This window comes from Marmota flaviventris, chromosome 12 (assembly GCF_047511675.1).
Source record: "Marmota flaviventris isolate mMarFla1 chromosome 12, mMarFla1.hap1, whole genome shotgun sequence".
Taxonomy (NCBI): domain Eukaryota; kingdom Metazoa; phylum Chordata; class Mammalia; order Rodentia; family Sciuridae; genus Marmota; species Marmota flaviventris.
Window position 1 is genome coordinate 108,082,133 of NC_092509.1, and position 23,697 is coordinate 108,105,829.

The following is a 23,697-nucleotide window of genomic DNA, read 5'->3' on the forward strand; positions in this document are numbered from 1 at the left end:
AGCGGAAGTGCGCTCTCCGGTGGCGAGGCGGTGTCCGGTTCGGTGGTCGCTCCGTGCACCCGTCGCTTCTCCTGTCGGCTCCGGGGCGCATCCCGCGGCGGCGGGGCGCCGGGCGAGCGCCATGAGCACCATGTTCGCCGACACGCTGCTCATCGTCTTCATCTCCGTGTGCACCGCCCTGCTGGCCGAGGGTGAGGCCGGGACCCTCGGCGGCGGCGGGATCCTCCGGCCTGCGGTGCCCGCGCTCGCCCCTGACGGACCCGCGGCCCTGGGCTCGGGTGTGGGAGCAGTCACTCAGGCGTGGGTGAGGCGCAGAGCGTGGGGGCCCCGCCCGGGCAGGCGCCGGGGCCTCCGGTGGCTCGTGGGTCAGGTGTCGCTTTTGACTTTCAGGCATCACCTGGGTCCTGGTGTACCGGACCGACAAGTACAAGAGGCTGAAGGCCGAAGTGGAGAAACAGAGCAAAAAACGTGAGTGCGCAGGGACGGCGGACGGGAGTTCGGGAGCCACGTTCCCAGGGTGTCGGGGGCTCGGCCGAGCGACGGCTTCGTAGGACACGAAAATAACGCAGCTTGAGTTGAAGTCTGTTTATGAGCCTGCACAATGAAACGTGGGCCGCGGTAGTGAGAGCTAGGGAAGGGGCCCACTTCTGTGGGCACTGCGAAAGGCCCCTGATGCAGATGACCCTGCAGGCCCTCGTGGATAGAGAATGAGGCGGGGGAAGGAAATTCCAGGTAAAGAAATATGGGAATTTTAATGTGTTAGGTATGTTTGAAGAATAGCAGGCCATTGTGACTAGTGTGGAGGTAAGTGATGTCTTCAGGATAAGCCAAGTTTTCAGGTGGGTGAGAAGGTTGAAGAAGTGTTTGAGGAAGAGATTGAAGTTTGTCTTCTCTGAAATCAAACAGGAATTCAGCATGACACAGCTGAGAATGTGATAAGAATGGTTTCTTATAGGCACAATTTGGCCTTCGATATTTTTTTCTTATTTCATTTGAGCAGCTGGCAGTGTTACTCAATGGGACAGTGTTTGCCTGGCCTACACATGCTCAAGTGCTGAATCTGATCCCCAGCACTGTAGGCAAAAAAAAAAAAAAAGATACCTTTGCTTATTTGATCAACATTATAAAAAAGGAGATTAAGTCTCAGAAAGCTAATGATATACTCAGACAGAGCAACCAAAAGAAGTAGAGACCAGGCCAGGTGTGGTGGTGCCCGGCTGAAGGAGGATCTCCAGTTCAAAGCTAGCAAGAGGGAGCCACTAAGCAATTCAGTGAGACCCTATCTCTAAATAAAATACAAAAAAAAAAAAAAAATAGGGCTGGGGATATGGCTCAGTGGTGCAGTTCCTTTGAGTTCCATCCCACCCCTCCCCACAAAAAAACCCAAAAAGAATTAGAGACCAAACTCAGCACACACTCCTCCCCATCCTGCCCTGGAGGTGTGATTCCGTTGCTGAAGGCCTCCTCTGGTTTCAATCCCAATGCCTTGGGGAGGGCAATTGAAGGAGGAGGATCTCATTTCTAGGCTAGCCTGAGCAATTTAGTGATACCTTGTCTCAAAAAAAAAAAAAAAAAAAAAAGAGGATGTAGCTCAATGGTGGAACACTTCTGGGTTCAGTCCCCAGTAGCACACACATAAAGACAAAAGACAGTCAAAATGGAAATGACCAGCTGGGTGTGATGGCATGCTTCTGTAATCCCACCTACTTAGGAGGTTGAGGCAGGAGGATTGCATATTCAAGGCCAGTCTGGGAAACTGGGGGAGCCTTTCTCAAAATTTAAAAAAAAAAAAAAAATAGGGCTGGTGTTCAGTGCTGGAGTGCCCCTTAGTTATTTGTGGTACTGGGAATTGAACCCTGATATCCGCTACCACAGAGCAACATCCTCAGCCTTTTTATTTTTATATATTTTGAGGCAGGGTCTTGCTAAGTTGCTGAGGCTGGACTGGAGCTTGCAATCCTCCTACATTAGCTTTCTTCAGGGTCATCAGATTATGGATGTGTGCCACCATGCCTGGCTAAGTCTTAATATAATATTTTATCAGTATTTGGTTATTGGTATTTGTTATTATTATTATTGTTATTATTATTATTAGCTCTACTACTAAGTTACAACCCCAGCCAGCTATTGCTTTATTCTTAGGATGTGGTTTCTGTGTTCTCTGTTGGCAGTTTCAGGAACAGGCTGGTTAACTTAATCATGACCATGGTCAAAGTCTGACTTTTTTAATAAGCTTCTTTGGTTGACTCAGCTGTGAGAAAGCTGCCTTTGTTTTTTAAATATAATGCATAATTAGTTTTTACTGTTTTTCTCTGGTGTTCACAGTGGAAAAGAAGAAGGAAACCATAACAGAGTCAGCTGGTCGACAACAAAAAAAGAAAATAGGTGAGGTATTAATCTAAATAAAATTTAAGGATTGGAAAAAATTAATTTTTAGATGAAAATATATTAAGGTTTTTGATGGTATGCAAGGCCCTGGATTTGATCCTTAGCACTGAAAAAAATAAAATAAAGAAAATAAAAATGGCTAGAGATGTAGCTCAGTGGTAGAGCACCCCTGGGTGGTTCATTTCCAGTACCCCATCCTCACACACCCAAAATATGATTATCAAAGAGCTTTACCCATGTCGCCTTGTTTCTCAGAAATAGTGAATTACTGCTGTCCACTTTGTTTTGACTGAGAACTCCTTTCTTTTGGTTCATCACCATTATAGCCCTCTTTCCTTCAAAAACTATTTTAAAAAGGTGTGTGTGTGTGTGTGTGTGTGTGTATTTACATACATATAAATTTAAGCAAGTGAAAGTTTGAAAGCCAGTACTCTTTTCTGCTCTCACAGGACTTTGTCCCAAGATTTTCTGATTTAATGCCTTAAAGAAGGTATTCAACTGACCTAACTGGTCATTTATGCCACAGTTTATAGGAGAGCTTATAGATGGACTGCCTTTTGAGTTAGTGATGGCATGACAGGGATTGTGCATTGGGGTTCTCCAATGAAAGAACCAGTTGTATATATGTACAGATATTGAGATGGAATTTATTGGAAGAATTAGGTCACATGATCATGGATTTTGGTAGGTCTTCCCGTAGGCCATCTGCAAGCTGGAGAACCAGGGAAGCAGGTGGCGTGACTCAGTGCAAGTCCGAAGGCCTAAGAACTAGGGAAGCGGATGGTGTGACTCTTGATCTGAGGCCAGAGGTCTGAGAACCCAGGGGGCCACTGATGCAAGTCCTAGCATCCAAAGGCCAGAGAACTTAGAGTTGTGATATCCAAAGGCAGGAGAAAATGGGTGTCCTCCACTCCAGAAAAGAATGAATTTGTCTTTCCTCTGCCTTTGTGTTCTGTCCAGACCCTCAGCCCCTATGAATGGTCTCCACCTGCATTAGGTGGAATGTATCTTCCTTACTCAGTACATTGATTCAAATAACCATCTTTTCTGGAAAACTTTCACAGATCTCTCCAGATGACTTTGTTAGCTACCTGCATCCCTCAATCCAGTCAGGTTGATACCTAGAATTTACCAGCATGGGTTATGAATTTTCTTACGGCTGACTTTTCAGCAGGAGCTATAGCTGGAGACTTATCTTCAGAATGGGCTAAGAAAGGAAGGGCAGGCACTCAAGCGTGACTGAGGTGTGCATCTTTTCCTTAGTGGCATGGAAATATGGGAAGATGCTTCTTAACTTTAACATATTTTGAACCCTGAATTTATATATTCTCTGTAGGCTTTTCTCTATGCTATTTTGATTGGTTGGAGGTTAATTCATTTTGTGGTCAGAATGGGTGCTGTCATTGCTACTAATTTATTCCAATGAATACAAGAAATGTAACATTTTACAATTTTAAACTTTGCTTTTTGTTTTTTTTTCCTTTCTTGGTACTGGGGATGATCCCACGGGGGCTTATCCCCTGAGCAACATTCTCAGCCCTTTTTTATTTTGAGACAGGGTCTTGCTAAGTTCCCTAGGGCATTGCTGTCTTGCTGAGGCTGGCTTTGAATTTGTGATCCTCCAGAGTTGCTGGGATTACAGGCATACACCACCATGCCTGGCTAATCTTCCCGTTTGTCATTTTGGATAATAAATAACTCTAGAATATAAATGTATCTTCTGCATATTTCCAGATTTTTTTCTTCATGAAATATGTTGACATTTTGTAGAGATTTTATTCCAAAAATTCATTGGTAAGAAGGTGCATAGAATTCTTCCCAAAAGGAATAGTTTTTCCTTTGGAAAATACTTGTTGCTTGTATTACATCCTGGGGTTCTTTCTAGGTCACATAGGTCCAGAATAATTCACATGGGACAAGTGAACACTAAATGACAACACTGTTTATCTCCAACACCCAGCATCTTTAAATCCTAGATTTTCAAAGGGAGGCACAGAGGTTTTGGATGCACATTTATTTCACCCTAATAGCTGAAAGAGATGGGAAGTGCAGCTATCTTGGATGACTTGGGCTCCCAGTACTGAGTTGTCTTTTTGCCTTAGGAGCAAAGTCCATTATCTGTGGGTTCTTCAGCAACCCACCAGGATGCGAATGATATGAGATTAAGACCATCCTTACTTACTGAACAAGAGACAACTTTTTGAGAGAATTTATGCTAGTTAACTGATATTAACTAGCAGCTAAGTTAAATCAGAGCCATGGAGTCAGTCAACCAGAAGCTGTACATTTCGAGTAGAATGACTGCAAAACTGTTCTCATAATTAGATGAATCATTATGCTCAAATGTCCAATTCCTGCTGAGAAACAAATTTAGTATCATTTCAAACTAAGTTGTTACACTTATAGCTATTTAATAATGTGACTTTCCTACAAGTTTTTCCTCTGAGGAAACAAGCTCTTGCAGGGAAAATGGAACATTTTTAAAAGAAGATCTTTAAGCATATAGCTTATTAGAACTTGGATTGTTCTCATAAAAACCATGTATTATATAGTAATTATATTGACATAATAGTCTTCATCAGTGTGTTTAACTTTATAACATAAAGATTATTCATTTTTAGGAATAGTAGTTTGTTTTTGTAATATTGGTAATTAAAAACATCATTGGACATGAAATAACATAAAAATTTATTTAAGCCAGGCTCAGTGGCAATACCTGTAATCCTGGTGACTTAAGAGCCTGAGGCAGGAAGTTTGCAAGTTCAAAGCCCACCTCAGCAACTTAATAAGACCCCGTCTCAAAATAAAAAGGGGTGGGGATATAGCTGAGTGGTAGAGCGTCCCTGGTTAAAAGAGAGTGTAGGTATTGAGGGAGAGAGAGAATATGAGATGTGTTAAATGAGTTAGGAGGGGAGAACAGGTAAAATGGAAAGAATTTAGGCATTCTCCTAGTAGTCTGTTAAAGGTATCATCGGTTTCTGGATATCGAGGGGAGGGAGGTTTATAAAGCTTACTGGCTGTGGGGACATTAATAAGAGTATTGTTTATAACTTGAGGAATGCTTGAAATTTTTTCCCTGTGGAGAACATTCCTTTAGGTTGTATTTGTTTTTCCTTAATGAGCATTTTGTGGATTTCTGAAGACCGATGTTACGTAGGATTTTTAACATTAACTTCTTTGTTTTTACAACTTAATGTTCTGTGGTATTCTTTAAATTTTGTTTTATGCTTTTTGAGGCATGTTAAGCATTTCCTACCAACAGCTTTTTCAGATAGAATTTTGCATGTGTAATACCTCCCTGTGAAGTATATATTTTTCATTTATTGTATCTTCATTCTGTCTTCCATTTTATTTAGAGACTGGGTTTTGCTGAGTTGCTTAGGGCCTTGCTCAGTTGCTGAGTCTGGCTTTGAATTCCCAATTCTCCTGCCTCAGCCTCCTGGGATTATAGGCATGCACCACCATGCCCACTTAGAACATACACTCTTTTTTAAAAGAAATTTAGAAAGGGGAAAAAATATAAGAGATGAGGAGTTAACATTTGAAACTCCTAAGTACAGTCCTTACGGTGCACTTACGATTAACTGATTGGCAGTTCCCACTGGTGTGGTTTAAGAGTGTATATTAATTTACAGTCAGTACATTTATTGCCAGAGGAGATTTTTTTAAATTAAAAATATTATTTAAACATTTTTAATTAGTACATTATCATTCTTATAATTTTGACGTGTTCATAAATGAGTATAATAGTTCAATATCAATTCCCCACATTTTTGTTTAAATCTCAATCTTCTGTTGTTCTACTGACAGCAGCAATGATACTGAAGGAGACTGCTTCCATAATCACCAGTGACAAGTTATGTAGCAGCTGTTCTGTGCTCAGCACTGTATGTATTAACATCACATTAATTCTTTTCAGAGAGGCAAGAAGAGAAACTGAAGAATAACAACAGAGATCTGTCGATGGTAAGGGTGACGAATCACACAGCATGTCTTAGCAGCAGGATGATCTGCATCCATGGCATTGCTCTGACTTCTCAGAAATGGCTCACCTGTGAGACCATGGATAGGAATCACATGGTTCCTGGGTAGCTTTTAAGGACTGTCTTAGGGTTGTAATTTGTTTCTTGCTCGGTTTTCCTCTTATACTTTGAAAGAAATTAGCTTATTTTCTTTTTCTTATGTTATTGTTAAATCTTGTGGTGGGTTTGTAATTCCGCTGTAGGAGTTGGAATATTATTGATGGTTTTATTATTTTGTTTTTGTTTTTTGGTACTGTGGATTGAACTCAGGGGCACTTTACCACTGAGCCACATCCTCAGCTTTTTTTATTTTTTATTTTGAAACTGGGTCACTAAGTTTCATAGGTTCTCACTCATTTCCTGAGACTTCCCTCAAACTTGTGATCCTCCGGCCTCTGCCTCCCTGGTTGCTGGGATTATAGGTGTGCTCCACCATGTTTTTTAAGCCCTTTTTGTTTTGAGTGTGAGACATTCCATATAGTACAAAGAAAGTGATTTTTTTACCCTTTTACTCAGTATTTCTAGACAGCAGATTTTGTTTAATAGTGTTGTCCTAAAACAAGGATAGGTTGATTATGTGACCTAACTTTTCTACTTAACTCTTGTATACTTAGCATAGGACATCTGAACTGTGCTCTAGTTTTCTCTTACAGAGATACCTTTACTGTACTTATTTATTTTCCAGAAAATTTTTAAGTTAGAAGAGAATATTTTAAAAAGTAGCTTTCCTTACCTGATGACAGTTATTACATATTCGTCATAGCCAATGAAACGGTAAGAGATGAGATGCAAAATGTCAATATATTACGGAGTATGGTGGTGCATACCTGTAATCTTGGCTACTCTGGAGTTTGAGGGAGGAGGATCACAAGGTTGAGGTCCACCTTTGGCAACTTAGTGATACCTTGTATCAAAATAAAAGTTATAAAGGGCTGGGGGTAGAGCACTAGCCTCTAGGACATGTAAGGTCCTGGGTTCAGTTCCCAGTACTGGGGGTGGGGGGCAATACATTAACAATTCCGAAAGAATCTCTGATGATCTTATATCTTTATGATCTGTGGACTGTGTAATTAAGAAAGAATTGGGTTGCAAATAACAGTGCCTAACAGTGGCCTAGAACCCATGATGGTCTCTTTTCTGCTGAGTGGGCTGGAGGTTGGTAGTCCTGGGCCAGAGGAACATCTCAGCACTGCTTTCAGATCCTCAGGTCCTCGGCCAAAGGCCACCTGATGGTCTGAAGGCTGCTTTGCCTTGGGACATCATGGTCTTCATTCTAGGCAAGAAGAGTGGATAGAAGGCCTTGAGGAATGCCTAGGAGTTTGCCCTACAAATGCCCAGTCAGCATGAGTACTTACATTGCTAATGGCCAGAATTACTTGGCAAGGTTGCAAAGGAACGGAACTGGGGTAGAAAGTGGGTTAGTTAACAGACAGCTTTGCTGTGGAGAGCTTTTTAAAAATGACAGGAAACCTGAACTTTGAGGTATGCTTGAGTGGTGGTTTTCTTCAGTATGAAGTTATGATTTGGTTTCTTTATAGGTTCGAATGAAATCCATGTTTGCAATTGGCTTTTGTTTTACTGCCCTGATGGGAATGTTCAATTCCATGTGAGTATCCTTTTGTATGATTTTGCCTAGTAACTGTTATTCTGTTTATATATATACGTGGATATAAACTTTTTGATAATGTTTGATTTTGATATAATTTCATACTTGTTAAGTCACAGGAATAATGTATCTCCTACCCTAATTCATAGTTATTAGTATTTTGCCACGTTTTTTTTTTTAGTCATACGTGAACTTTTTTTATATTATTAATATTTATTTTTTATGGTTCAGTGGTAGAGGATGTGTGATGGACCCAACACAGTGCTTTTATGTTTTTTTAATGTGGTGCTGAAGATCGAACTCAGGTCTCGCCCGCGCTAGGCGAGTGCTCCACTGCTGAGCCACAATCCCAGCCTCATATCTGTTATCTTTTTCTCTTTTGTATATGTACTAATGCTTAGAGTGTTACTCTTTCTTCATATTTGACAGTATATTGTACACTTCTTGTTCCTTTACCCATAACTACTTTAGTGTTTATTTTCTAAGAACATACTCTCTCTCTCTCTCTTTCTTAATATTTATTTTTTAGGTATAGGTAGACACAATATCTTTATTTTCATGTGGTGCTGGGGATTGAACCCAGGGCCTCACGCATGTAGGCGAGTGCTTTACCTCTGAGCCACAACCCCAGCCCAAGAAGAACATTTGCTTATTTAACCTCAAAGCAAGAGCAGAATCAAGAGAACTTAATTTTGATAGAATACAATTACGCAATAGCTTTCATCCTCTGAACATTGAGATGTTTTATTTACAAGGTAAAAACTTGGGCATTATGTGTTCTCTAAAAGCCCCAAGTAGGTTCTGTCTGTTTTTAAATTGGCTGTTAGTATGCTACCGCAGACTGAAGGTAGTCACACGAAGACGTTTTGACTCTTAAAGTAGAATCTTAACAACTATAATCTGTTTAACCATGAGGTCAGTTACTGTTACCTAAAATAACACATAGCAGACCTGAGTAACTGTTGAATGGCTTTTACAGAAGTTAGGAAAACATCTTTTTTTTCCTTCTCTCTCTCTCTCTCTCTCTCTCTCTTTAACCACCCTTGGTGGTATTGGGGATTTTATTCAGGAATATTCTGTCTCTGGGCTTACATCAACCTTTTTTAAAATATGTTTTTAGTAGTACATGGACACAATACATTTATTTATTTTTATGTGGTGCTGAGGATCAAACCCAGGGCCTCACACATCCTCTACCACTGAACCACAACCCCAGCCCCCTGACCCTTTTTTTTTTAAGAATTTTATTTTGGGCTGGGGATATAGCTCAGTTGGTAGAGTGCTTTCCTTGCACAAGGCCCTGCTTCAATCTCCAGCACCACCAAAAAAAAAAAAAAAAAATCAAAATGGGGTCTCCCTGAGTTGCCCAAGTGGGCCTTGAACTTATCCTTCCTCAACCTCCCAAGTAATGGGGTTACAGGTGTGCACCGCTGTGCCCAGCTCTTTTTCAAAGCATACCTGAACTGTACCCTGTGCTTTAGAATTTCCCTTACTTTCTTTTCATTCTCTTCCTCTAATTTTTCTTCCCTTGCTTCTTTTCTGTCCCTCTCCCTTGCCTCCTCCCCAAGCATATCTTCCTCTTCCTGCCTGTAAAGTGCACATTGTCATAGGCACTATGTGAGGTATCAGAATATAAGATGAGACCCCTGCCCTCAGAATCAAAATCTTTACAGGAGGAAAAGACAGAGTAAGGAAAAATGAATATATTAATTTTGGGGGTTGTTATGAAATATGTAAGTGGTTGAAAAAAGTAAGTGATTGTTTTATCTAGGTACAGAATTTAGAGAATGTGTCCAAAATGGTTTTAACATAAAATTTGCACTAACTAATCATTAGAATTATATACCTTTAGAGCTGGAAGGGATCTTCAGAAGATTAAATGACAGGGTCTTGCGATGTTAATTTTAATTAGGGTCTTGCTAAATTGCTGAGGCTGACCTTGATCACCAGTGTGTGGGTGTGGGTGTGGGTGTGCGTGCGCGTGCGCGCATGCACTAGAATTTGAACCCAGGAGTGCTCTACCACTGAGCCATGTCTCCAATCCTTTTTATTTTTTATTTGAGAAACAGTCATGCCAAGTTGCCCAGGCTGGCCTTGGATTTGTGATCCTCCTTCCTTGGGCTCCTCAGTTGCTGGAATTATAGGCTGGTGTCACTGTGCCCAACTGGCCATCTCAATTTTGATTAGGGATTAAGTAGTGTCTTATTTATTTATTATTTCAAGCACTAGGGATCGAACCCAGGGATGCTGTATGACTGAGCTACATCCCCAGCCTTTTTTATTTTGAGAATAGGTTGCCAGGCTAGTTTCTAGCTTGTGATCTCCTTCCTCAGCCTCCTGAGTCGCTGGGATTATAAGCATTAACCACCATGCCTGACCTTAAGTGTGATTCTTAACAGACTTAATCATATAATTAATACTCACCAAATATTTTTATGAGTAAGGTATTAGGCCTTAGACCAAATGCCTAATTATTTGTGCTGTTAATTGTACTTGATAAAATGTTAAATGCTTTAAATTTTGTGGCACAGGTTTTCCAAGATATAGAAGTCAAAGAATCAAATGGAGTTATCAGGCCTTTTGAAAAAGATGACTGTTGGCAAGCATGAAGGTTATTTGTTGTTGGGTTTTTTTTTTTGTTTGTTTGTTTGTTTGTTTGTTTTTTTTGGTTTTGGTTTAGTTTTTTGTTATCAGAGATTGAACCCAGGGGTTCTTAATCACTGAGCCACATCCCCAGCCCCTTTTTATATTTTATTCAGAGAGAGGGTCTCGCTGAGTTACTTAGGACCTCGCTGAGTTGCTGAGGCTGGCTTTGAACTCACAATCCTCCTGCCTCAGCCTCCTGAGCCACTGGGATTATGGGCATGTGCCACCACTCCTGGATTCTTCGTTAACTTTTTTTTGTTAACTTTCTTGTTCAGAGCCCTGGGAAACAATAGCCTTTTATTTTCTTGTTTTATTTTTCAATTCCAGTGAAGGTTTATACAATCTCGGTGTTTAACTATATATTTTAATGCTGTTTTCATGTTTTTGTTCTGAACTTTCTGCACTGTGCATTATTAGAAAAATATAGTATTGTTTCTTGGATTATCAGCACCTGGAATTTAGAAGACTGTCTCCATTTTTATAAACTAGCATATGAAATTTAAATTATGCATTTTTTATTATATAGAACAAGTCATTTAAACTTTTTAATATAATTTCTCTGGTTTTTTAAAAAATATTTTTTAGTTATAGATGGACACAATAACTTTATTTATTTCTATGTTGTGCTGAGTATTGAACCCAGTGCCTCACACGTGTGAGGCAAGTGCTCTACTCCTGAGCTACAGCTCCATACCAGTTTCTCTGATTTTAAGCTCTCAGTTATCTCCTTGTTGTGGATTAGATATGTAATCTCTTAGTATCCCTTTTTAGTCTTAAAATTTGTTGATAGCTGGCAGATTCTTTAGAAAAAAGCCCCAGGTTGTACAAGAAGAACCAGTTGCTGGGAGGCAGCAGAGGTGCTGGATTGGCTTTTATTTCCGTTTGACTTCTCCTCCTGAGTCATTTCCATAAAGCTGACATCATAGAACTTTAGATTATTGAACACATACCTTCTCCCCAGTTCAGAAATCCTTCAGTCAGATTTCCTTTCCAGTGAGAAGCTTGATGTTTTCTGAGATAGCTCATACTTGTATTGAGTAGTTTTAGGGTTTGGAAGTTATTACTTTTACTAAGACAAAATGTGTTTCCCTGTAGAGGCCCTGTCTCCAAATTCAGAGTGGGGAAGGAAATCATCTACCTGTCTATCATTCTTGTTTCTCACCCTTGCTGTCTTCTTTATTAGGCTACGTACCACTTTCTTCAATATGCATCTAATCCCCTAGAAAACTTAATGCATTAAAAGTAAGAATTTGCCGGGTGTGCTGGTACACCCCTGTGATCCCACTGGTTTGGGAGGCTGAGACAGGAGGATCATGAGTTCAAAGCCAGCCTCAGCAACAGCAAGGTGCTAAGCAACTCAGTGAGACCCTGTCTCTAAATAAAATATAAAATAGGGCTGGGGATGTGGCTCCGTGGTTGAGTGCCCCTGAGGTAATTCCCCAGTAACCGCCCCCCCCCCCCCAAAAAAAAAAAAAAGTAAGAATTTTTGGAATTTATTTTCATGTTTGTTGTCCTACAGAGTAGATGTTCACATAGTTGAATAACTTCAAGGACATAAAACATCTTAGTTACAATTTCAGGTTGAATATAACAAAGAATAAAATGACCATAGAAGCTGAATGTGTTGGGTGTGTATGTTAATGACAAAAGGAATTGATGTCTTCTGTATGTCACCTTGCTTAGTAGTCCACCTCTGCAGGGTGAGGGTGGCACACCTGGAGCAGCATGCTGGTTACATCATGCACTCACAAGGTCGAGGTGTTTTATTTTGAAATATTTTTTTTAGTTGTGGCTGGACACAATATCTTTATTTATTTTTATGTGGTGCTGAGGATCGAACCCAGTACCTCACACATGCGAGGCAGGCGCTCTACCGCCAGCCCCAGTCCAAGGTTGGGGTGTTTGTACTGCAGACTTCTTGTGAAAAAGTGAGACTCTCCTCCTGGAAACACTATTACTTTTGTTTTGCTTTTCTGAGGTTAATAGGTTTACGCTTGAGCCTTGCAGTTTAATACACAGAGTGAGGGAGCTGGAAGTGCAGTAAGTAAGTGGACAATTAAACACACGTAAGATTCCCACTTTAGTCTATTTTATGTTCTTTGGAGTACGTTGTACAAGTCTTTTAGTACTTGATTTAAATTTTTTTTCCCCCACCAAAGAAAAAGATGGATTACTTCTTCCTTTTCCCCCCATGGAGACTATCCAAATACTAAGTGTTTTTCTTTTTTCTTTCTTTTTTTTTTTTTGTAATACTGGGGATGAAATCAAGGACCTTGCACATGTTAGGCAAGCACTGCACCACTCAGCTGTAAGCGCAGCCCTTTGAATTCTTACATTGAGACAGTCTTGCAAAGTTGCCCAGGCTGTCCGTGAGCTTGGGACCCTCCTGCCTCAGCTGCCCGATTTGCTGGAATTACAGGCTTATACCACTGCACCTAGCTAACATTTCTTTGTTTCTAATGTATTGAACATTTATTGCTATAACTTTCACAAAACAAAAGCTTTTTAGGATCCTCAGTAGTTCGTGAATACATAAATTATTAATCCATGTATCAAAAGATTGAGAACCACTGGTATAGGAGATTGATGAGATTCATTTAGGCTCTTCTTTATATATTGCTGTACTTCAAGCTCCTCCTGTCTCTTTTAAGCACATCACCTTTCTTTTTCAGAGATCAAGAGATTTAAAGTTCTATTTCTGTCCCAAAGTCTTCTCTGAAAGTAAAAAGCTTGTTAGTCTTCCAAAAATAACAATTCTTTGTTTTCCTTTCCAGATTTGATGGTAGAGTGGTGGCAAAGCTCCCCTTCACCCCTCTTTCTTACATCCAAGGGCTGTCTCATCGGAACCTGCTGGGAGATGACACCACAGACTGCTCCTTCATCTTCCTGTACATCCTGTGCACCATGTCAATCCGACAAGTGAGTGGTCACAGCCATGTTCCACCCGTGTCCTTTGTCACCCTCACACCGTGGTTAGCTTCCACCTATAGACTACTGGAAATGCTTATCTGCTGGTGCTGAGGTCTTTCGGCTGCTCATCCTGAAGCTATAACTCTGGATCACCGATCCTTAGGAAGGAGTGGTAGTTACCACACCAAGCATGGTTTCCATTCCCTATTCTTGCAGTGGGGAAAGAGAAAGGGGCCAGCTCCCCCTGTCCCTGTAATACCAGAGGCACTCCCTTGACACTGGCGATGATCCCTGTGACCCACCCTCACAGCCCAGTCACTTCTCATCAGGCTCCACCTCACACTACTGGGATCAAGTTTCCAACTTGAACTTTGGGAGACACACTCAGGCCATAGAACCAGGATATTCACCTACAAGCAGGTTCTTTTCATTTGCAGTTAAACTTTAACCACTTTAGAGACAAGTCATTCAGAAGAGCAGATGATTCAGGCATCACTGTAACCCGATCTCCTTGTGAGTTGGTTCCGGGCAGGGAGAACTGATCCCTGTCATTGCTGAAGATGATTCTAGCCTTTACTCTATGGCAGGAATTGCTGATGCTGAAAATAGATGGATAAATAGCAATTGTCTGTTCCCTGCAGACTCACATCCTAGGTGGGGAAACAGACCCAGAAATTATATCAGAGTGGTTGGCGTGTGTGTGTGTATGTATGTGTATACACACATGCACACACAAAATACTGCAAGATTTAAAAACATAGTACGGGAGCATCATGACCACAGAGACGAATTCTCTGGAACCAAGAGTCTCTGCAAGAGGACCACTCGAGGTGTGTCCTTAAGGCTGGGTGGGCCTTTTCAGTTTTATTCGCGTTCTTGGCAAAGGCTGCAGTGTGAGAGAACGCACAAAGGCATGAGGTGTGTGGGGTGGCAGGCTCTGAGTCCTCTAAGTGGGTACAGGAGGAAGGTGGCTTTAATCTGCCTCACAGCACAACATTGATTTCCTGTTTTTTAATTTTGTTTTTGTTTTGTAGTTGTATCTGGATAGCATGCCTTTATTTTATTTGTCTACTTTTATGTGGTGCTAAGGATTCAGCCAAGTGCCTCACATGTGCTAGCAAGCACTGTACCACTGAGCTACACAGCCCCAACCCATTTTTGTGTTTTATTTAGAGACAGAGTCTCACTGAGTTGCCTAAAGCCTCACTAAATTGCTGAGGCTGGCTTTGAACTCGTGATCCTCCTGCCTCAGCCTTCAGAGCTGCTGTGATGACAGATATGTGCCACCATGTCCAGCTGTTTTGCGTTTCTTGTAGTGCAGGTCTGTTGGTGACACATTCTACTAATCTTCATTTATCTGAAAGTACCTTGTCTGTATTATTTTTCCCCCGTTTTTTACTGGTACATTATAGGTTTGTCGTTACAGGTTCATACTCACACACATGACAGCGTCTTTGCTTTTTTTGGCACTGGGGACTGAATCGAGCCAGGAGCACTAAACCACTGAGCCACATTCTCAGCCTTTTTTTTTTTTTCCCCTCCATTTCTTAAAATTGAAACAGGGTCTTGCTAAGTTGCTGAAGCTGGCCTTGAACTTGTGACCTTCTTGCCTCAGCCTCCAGAGTCTCTGGGTCGCTCATGCATGGCTTAGGCATAGCTATTTATCTGATTTTAAAATGTAGTCTGCTAATTTCAACATTTGAAATTTGGACTCTGTCTGTTGCCTATTTTCAGTATGAGTCGTGTTTTCCTGTTTCTTGATGTGTCTAATGGTTTTGGATTGTGCCTTGGACAGTGCGTGTGGTGGTAACAGAGACTCTGGATTACTTTATTTTTTATAAGAATGTCATTTTTTGTTTGAGTAGGCAGTTAACTTAGTCCTTATTTATCTCTGTCCTTTCTAGCTGTTACAACAAAACACTATAAACCAGATTGCTCGCACACACTAGTACTTTGTTTTGGAATGTGAGAATTCAAGATCAAGGCAGTGGCAGCTTCAGTGTCTGGCACGGCCTCCTCGCTGCATCCTGCACGGTGGAAGGGATGAGGCAGCTCCTGGGTGAGGCGGAGCCCTCCTGCAGAGCCACCCCCAGGGTCTCACTGTCTAATACCTCTGAATTGTGGGGAGGCAGACATTTAGGCACTATTGTCTCCTCTGTGGTAGGGGACAGTGGTGATCTTTAAGTTAGTCGTATTAGACAGCTGGGCAGCTGGGAGTTGTGTCAGATATATTTACTTCAAGTCAGGCAGAGATTTGAGCAGTTTATATGGGAAATTTGGATTCCCCTTATCAAAGGCCCAATAGTTTTCCAAGGCTCGTCCCCATAATTTTTAGTTGCTGTGGTTACCCTAACCCTGCCCTTTGCTTCTTTAAACTAGTTAAGGCACTTTCATTCTTTTAGACACGCAATGAGGTACCACCTGAGTCCTGCCTCCATTATGAGCTTTTTAAAAAAAAATGAAGGCAAACCTCTCATTTTCTTGCACTAACCTAAATTTCAGAACATTCTTCTTGACTGATCAAAGAAAGGGCTTAAACAGGAGATCTGGGTGCATTTTCATTGGAAAGATGGGAAACGGAGGGAGGAGATAGGAGAGAAAGATTATCCTGACCCCAGCAAAAAAGACCTTCATTATTAAGGGGCCCTTTTTTTCAGTTAGAACAGAAAATATTCAGCATTACAGAGGAGCCTGGTGAGGGTTTGACTGTAATCCCAGGACTGGGGAACTGAGACAGGAGGATCACAAATTTAAAGCCAATCTCAGCAATTTAGTGAGATGCTGTCTCAAAATAAAAAGGGCTGGGGTGTGGCTGGGATGTGAACCCCTTGGTTCAATCCCTGGTATAAAAGGAAAAATAAATTATAAAGGAAGTAGTGTCGCTCCAGAGCAGATTTGATGCACTTGTCCTTCATTCAGAGTTGTTTTTTTTTTTTTTTTTTTTTTAATATTTATTTTTTAGTTGTAGTTGGACACAATACTTTATTTCACTTATTTATTTTTATGTGGTGCTGAGGATCAAACCCAGGGTGTGAGGTGAGTGCTCTACTGCTGAGCCACAACCCCAGCCCACTTCATTCAGAATTTTCATTTCCACTTTGCAAGATGTTTGTTGAAGTCTGTACTATGATTTGTGATGTCATTAGACACATTCTAGAATGTAGTGGCTCCTTGAAGGTGCGTGGTGGTAGGGAGGGAAAGACCAAAAAAAGGACCCATCTGAGGCCTTCAAGTCCCCAACTTTATTTTGTTTTCTGTATTGGATTGGGTTTTATTTAAAGATGAAGTCTTTCTGTGGCTTAAAGGGTCTGAAAGCTATTTATGTAGTCAGTCTCCTTTTTTTTAGGGTAATAGAGTAAAAAATATTGCTTAAGCCTCTGAATAGTTTGTCAGTACTGGAACCCAAGTTTTTTGACTCCTGTCCATTATTATTTGTCGTGCCCCTATAAGTCTGCTTTTTCAGTACTTGATCTTTACATCGTTCTCCCAAGTGATCTATCCAGATGTATCGTAAGAGCCCTGGGAATATTGGAAGGGGTATTTGAAGTGATTGCATTTTGTACCAGGCTTTGCTAATCCAGTAAAGGTTAGATTATGGTGGTTAATGAGATGTCGTGATAGATTGGAGGTGAGGGCCGGTTGCCAGGTGCTGGAATTACTGACATTGAACCAAGGGTTGCCATCACTGTGATTTTAGCCAAATGATGAAGAGTGGAATTGAGCAGAATGTGCTTATTGTCAGTAATCAGAGTCTTCCTGAAATACGCCAGTTCTTGCCCTTTGCAGAGAGAGGAACATACTTCCTGTAGTGGTATTACTTCTCTCAGTTTCCTGCCAGTGGAAGACATGATTTTGGGAAAATGTTTCATCTTTGTTTTTCCCTTTTGTTACCCTATTGTGCAGGACTGGGCAGGCATTCAAAATGATTGTTTTTTGTTTTTTCCGAAGCCTGATGATATCTTACTATATTTTGCATTTGTATTTTTTTTCCCATGGTATCTTCATTATATATTAAAACTCAGGTCTTTTAACCGCCCCTCCCCCCTCCTTTTTTTGTGTGCTGAGGTTTAGGGCACTTCACACTCACAGCCCTTTTTATTTTATGTATTTATATGTGGTGCTGAGAATTGAACCCAGTGCCTTACACATGCTAGGCAAGTACTCTACCACTGAGCCACTGCCCCTGCCCTACTCTTTGCTTTTTTAAGAAGGGCTTTGCAAAGTTGCCCAGGCTGGTCTTGAATTTGTGATCCTCCGGTCCTCCTCTTGAGTTGCTGGGGGTTACAGGCATGCACCGACATGCCTGGCTACAAAATGTGTGCTTCTAAACTAAACCTTGCTCTTTAGAAAGGCCTGAAAAATTGGTCTCAAGGATACCTGAGGGACTGTAGGAAAGCAGGTCACAGTGTGCTGCTCGGTGAGTCCTGGCGGTTGATGTCTTTTTGTCCTTATTGCATGCAGAGGATATAACAACCATCCTTTTTGGTTCATAAACCTAAGTTTGGGTGTTCACGCCATCATGTGTGATGTGCCTCCCTCTAAATCTTGTTATGTCGTCACACTGCCCATCTGACCTGGGAAAAGGGTCAATAAAGTACTCCAATGAGTTGTCAGAGGACGTACATGCTGGGACAGTGCCTGGCACAGTGTCATGCTCAGTCACTGTGGGCCCTTACTGTTACTGCTTCATCTTTGCGCTGTGACCTTCACTTTGAGGTAGCGGCCCAGAAATATTTTTGTTTAATGCAACTACTATTTGTATATTTGAGTACTCTTTATATGCATTTTATATAATTATTTTTAAGGGTAGTTTTGGGTTCATATAAATTCAGCAGAAGGTACAGAAGAGATTTCTTATATATCCTTGTTGTCTACAAATGCCCTGCCTCTTCTATTGTTAGTATCCCCAGCAGAGTGGCACGTTTGTTAAAATTGATGAATGCACATTGATACGTCTTTTTAACCCCAAATCCATAGTTTACATCAGGGCTTAGTAGCAGTAGTAGTAGTAGTAGTAGTAGTAGTAGTAGTGGTAGTATTTGTAGTAGTAGTAGTAGTATTGGGTATTATTTTGGTATTCACTGACCTGGAGGCAGGAGAAAACTTACCTTGAACCCAAGGTCGTTATACCACTGAGCCACATCCCCAGCCCTATATAGTTTCTATTTTGAGACAGGGTTTTGCTGTGTTGCCTAGGGCCTTGCTGAATTGCTGAGGCTGGCTTTGAACTTGCAGTTCTCCTGCTTTAGCCTCCTAAGCTGCTGGAATTAAGGCGTGTGCCTCTGCTCCTGGCCAGGATTTATTCTTGATGTTGAACATTCTGGAAGTTTTGATTTACATGCATTTTTTTTTTTTTTTTTTTTTTTTGGCATGGTTATGACAAAGCATTTCTTTTTTATATGGATATACATATAAGAAGAAGGAGCACAAACATTTGTTCACTCAGTGATGTTGGTGTTTTTCTGTGCTCATGCATAGTCTTAATAATTGTGATTTTTTTTCCACAGAGCTGCTGCTAGGATAAGAATCTGTTACAGGGGTGGTTTAATAGAGGTAGACTCTGCTCCAAGTTCTGTGTCAGCGCCTTCCTGACTTGTAACCTCTGACTGCCTCAGCTTTTCACCTCAAAGGCAGGGGTACTCAGAACTGTGACCTCGGCCTTAGAAGTTGAGACACTTAAAGATGCATGGAAGTGTAGGCTGTTACTACCGCTGTGGAGAGCTCCTGCCCGCTAGGCGTCCTGCCAGGTCAGTTAGTTCCTGCAGGTGCTTTAGAGGAAGAGATTTCACTGACCTGGAGGCAGGAGAAAACTTACCTAAGGAAAAATGGCTAGAAGACCTTGGTTTCATTTATAAGTCTATAGGAATGTAAACACTTTATTTAGAATCTGACTACGGATAAGGTTGCATGCAAGTAAATGTATAATATTTGTATCTAAATGCAAATACTGAATAATGGAACTGTGGTGCAGCTAACTGACAGTTCTGCAGGATCCTGTGACAGGAGTGCCAAGGAAGAAGCATGTGGCTGCCAGGATCCCTCCAGCCCTTCTCTGAGTGCTAGGGTCTGACCTCACACTTGTCCCTGCAACTGCCCAAGCTGTCCCCATCTGGAGCAGTGGCTCAACTCAAATCATTATATGCTCTGAATCAAGTGTCTTGTTTCTCCAAAGTGTTTTTTATTTATTTTCCTTTAAGTTGCTGACTTTAAATCCTAGAAACCTGTGCTTTATGGGCATCAGAGATTTTTGACCTGACTTTTCATCTCTGAAATGTTAAGGACTCATTTAATTGACCCTTTTGTCTGCAGAATAACTGAGCAAGGCTCCCTTGTATATTTTGTCTAGACTGTATGTGTTTATCATCAAATATTCTGTAATGTCTTACTTCAAATTTTTTTTTTTAATTTGCAGTACTGCACATTGAACTCAGTGGCTCTCTACACCCCTAGCCATTTTTAAAATTTTATTTTTAGACAGTCATACTCAGCTGCCCACATGGCCTTGAACTTTTTTTTTAATCCTCCTGCCTCACCCTCCTGGGTAGCTGGATTATTTGCTTTTCTTGCTGCTTTGTGCAGTGATCTCTTTAGAGATGGGCATGAAGGAAATATTTTTATTATGTAAAGGTAGTACAAATTCAGACTATTCTGTGGCTTGTAGTCTGATTTACTAATGATGGATTTATCTTCTTACCCTGTTTTCAAATTTCTCCTCTAATATGAGCCATTATATTGTGAAATACCTGTGTTGAAATATTTTATGGTAAATATATAAGCTGTGATCTTTATATTAAAATATTTCATTATATTCTGACAGTATCAATACACACACTTTACTCTGCTACACAACCTGTAAGGTCATCATTGATCCTAACAACCAATTGAAGGAGTGTGTCCTTCCAGAGCAGCTTAGTTCTCAGTGCCCTGTGTCCAGTGGGGGCTGTGACTGCTTATGTCAATCTGGAGCTCTCTGGTATCCTGTGTCCATTGCGGGCTGTGATAGGTGAATGAGTGGTTCAGGGCGTGCAGACTCCGTGCCGTAGGTGGCATTTGTTGTGAAGACCAGGACTTAATTTACACAGAGAGCACCAAGCAAGAGAGGGCAAGAACCAAAGCACCTGGGTTGCAACTTACTCTCCTTAGAATTTAGCTTTGTCATTGTGGCCAGCTGTCATCCCTTGTCAACCTTCAGTTTTCTCCATGTGAACTGAAGGCACTGAGTGGGAATAATTGGATGAATCCCAGTCTTTTTCTAAAATGCCTATGAACTTTCAGCAGCTGGCCTCTGCTTCACCTCTGCACATTCGTACACCCTGTCCGTTCCCTCTTTGAAGCAGGGTCTGCTCACCAGTGCTCTTCAGTACACCTTTACGCCCTTTACCTGTTGAGTCATCACCTTTCGAAAGTCCACTTTGTTTACCCAAGACCTGTTTATGCTGATTTTACTTATTATATTTACGTAATATAATTAAATGTTATATTATTCAGTGAAATCAGAGTAAAAAATTATTTAATGGGAGCTAAAATAAATTTTGAAAAATTGAATAAAGATGAGTTTCTAAATATATATTTTGCATTAGATATAGGTGAGATAAAGAAAGAGGGCAGGGAGTATTAAAAATCTATGAAGATTCTGGACTCCAGATTGCTCTTCCAATCTCTGAAGTTCTTTCACCACTTTAAATAAATTGAAACTGAAAATTGTAGACAGTGCAATAATGACTACATCTAGCCAGAACTCCCATGCTCACAGAAAAGGCCTTGTGACAAAAATGATTTAATTATGCGCTTTAGATGCCTCATGTTCAAAATAAAAGATTATCTGGAGGCTGGGAGTGTCGCTCAGTAATGGAGCACTTGCTAGCATGTGCTTTAAGGCTGCAAACAAAAAAAGATCATCTCTTAATAAGATTTTCCACTTGAAACAGCAGCTGCTGTGGTTGGGAGACCAAGGTTCATCAGGTAAAGAGGTCTTTGCTGTTCCATGATGTTTTAAAAATAACAGTGATGCGCTGGGTTGTGGCTCAGTGGTAGAGCGCTTATCTAGCATGTGTGAGGCACTGGGTTTGATCCTTAGCACCACATAAAAATAAATAAAATAAAGGTATTGTGTCATGTACAACTAAAAAAAAAAAAAAAAAACTGGTCATCTTATCAAAGGTCTTAACAGCCAGCCCTTCAGCTGGTGTGAATCCTGTCTACCTGAGGTCTACATGGGGCACTTCTCTACCACCAAAGTAAACCCATTCCCACTGTGTTTTCTTCACAGAACATCCAGAAGATTCTCGGCCTTGCCCCGTCACGCGCTGCCACCAAGCAAGCTGGTGGATTTCTTGGCCCTCCACCTCCTTCTGGGAAGTTCTCTTGATCTCCAGCAGGACCTTTACTTCTTGGCATTCTTTGTACACTCTCAGATCTGACTGGCAACTGTTTTGCAGCATGAGTGATGGCGGCCTTGGTACTGGGGCCACCTTTAGTCTGGCCTCTTCTTGGCTTTCTGCTATGGTAAGCAGGAGAGTGGCCTCAGTGAGAGGACCGTGCTTCTGCTCACAGAGAGCTTTTTTTTTTTTTTTTTTTAAATGAATTAACTAGTTAAGTTCAGGTGGTTTTTCTGTAATTAAAAGTAAATGTCATCTTTCTGTTTCCATTTTCATGAGCATTTCCTGTGGGAGTGCCACGTTCCGCAATGGCTGGCTCTCCAGAGCATGGAGACTGACTAAGTCTTGTATTTTGTAAAGCCAGAACTGTCATGATCAATAAAGAGGCCAGATTTTTAGCTCTCACATTTACAAGGAAAGATGGTGCGTTTTGTTCTTGCGCATCCTGAGACCAACAAGAGTTCAAATGTGTTTTCATATGCTGTTTTACCTCCCTTAACCTCTGGTAATCTACCTGGAGAGCTGTTGGGGTAGGAATTGGAAAGCAGAAATGGAAAGTGTGACTCTTGAGAGCTGAAAAGCGAGGTCCCCCGTACCTCCCTGCGTCCACTTCACGTCTGGCTTCATGTGAGGGCATCTCTGTCTTCCCTGCAGCCACGGTTGTGGTCACACATGGCTGATCTTCAGAGTTTCCTTCTAGTCACAGTGACCTTCACTGCTTGTCCTGCTTCTTCGTAAGGGGGACGGGTGCCTATGCCATGGTCCTTTTCCCAGTCCTGCCTAGAGTGATAACCCTGTCCAAACACTGACACACTTAGTCTCCATAGAAGTGGGTTTCATGTCAGTGGGGAAAAGTGGTGACCGTTACACCAACAGCAGACTCTCACTAGCAGCCGTGAAGTCCAGAAGGCAGTGGAGTAATAACCTTCGAAGTGCTGAGGAAGATCAGTATCAACTTGGAACTTTATGCACAGCTAAACCATAAGATTGGGAGCAAACTAAAGACATCCTGAGATGTAAAATCCATGATGCACGAGTTATTAAAGGGCATATTTCGGAGACAAAACAGAAGACCACTTGGGGGAAAGTATGGGAGACTAGAAACCATGGTCAGAGAAATTGCTTAAGTAGGCAGATAAACACATTCCGTGGATTATTAAGGATTATCTCAAGACAATACCCATTCTTACTCATCTGACAGGTGAAGCTAGAAGCAAGAGAGGTTATACAGCTTGCTCAATGTCACACAGCTGTGGAGTGGCAGAGTCGGCCATTTGACTCTGGTCTCAGAGCCTCTCCACAGGTCCTCCCTTGCCTCCTTAGTGGACAGAACTTAGTAGACAAAAGTTGGCCTTTGTTTTTTGTTAGTTTGTTCATTTGCGGTTGAACCCAGAGGTGATCACCACTGAGCCACATCCTCAGCGCCTTTCAAGTTTCATATTGAGGGGGGTCTCCTCGAGTTGCCCAGGCTGCCCTTAGCTTGTGGCCCTCCACCTCAGCCTCCAGAGAGCTGGTGTTACAGGCATGCACTGCCATGCCTGGCTTGTCTTCCTTAATCTGTCTTCTCAAAATGGTCAACATGGGGGAGAACACAGCAGGAGCTTAAGAAAAGCAGAAATCTCTGAGGTCACTGCCCTCAGAGGGATGTTGGTAACATGACTTTCTGGGGTCTTCTCCCCCATCATCGTGGACTGCTCCAAGAAGAATGATAATTGAAAGAATCATGAGCAAAGTTCACAATAAGAAT

The 23,697-nt window shown here is 41.4% G+C and overlaps 1 protein-coding gene and 1 non-coding gene across 2 annotated transcripts; both read left to right on the forward strand.

Moving 5' to 3' along the window:
• Positions 1 to 4: 4 nt before the first annotated feature.
• On the forward strand, positions 5 to 22,357 carry Tmco1 (transmembrane and coiled-coil domains 1). The gene is made up of 7 exons (XM_027922851.2): positions 5 to 191; positions 391 to 468; positions 2,326 to 2,385; positions 6,308 to 6,354; positions 7,949 to 8,016; positions 13,437 to 13,581; positions 21,842 to 22,357. Exons 1-7 carry the CDS (start codon positions 122 to 124, stop codon positions 21,938 to 21,940), a joined length of 567 nt encoding a protein of 188 aa, XP_027778652.1. The 5' UTR covers positions 5 to 121; the 3' UTR covers positions 21,941 to 22,357.
• On the forward strand, positions 18,048 to 18,147 carry LOC114081344 (small nucleolar RNA U13). Its single transcript, XR_003580783.1, has one exon. It is a non-coding gene; the product is annotated as a small nucleolar RNA U13 (small nucleolar RNA).
• Positions 22,358 to 23,697: the final 1,340 nt, after the last annotated feature.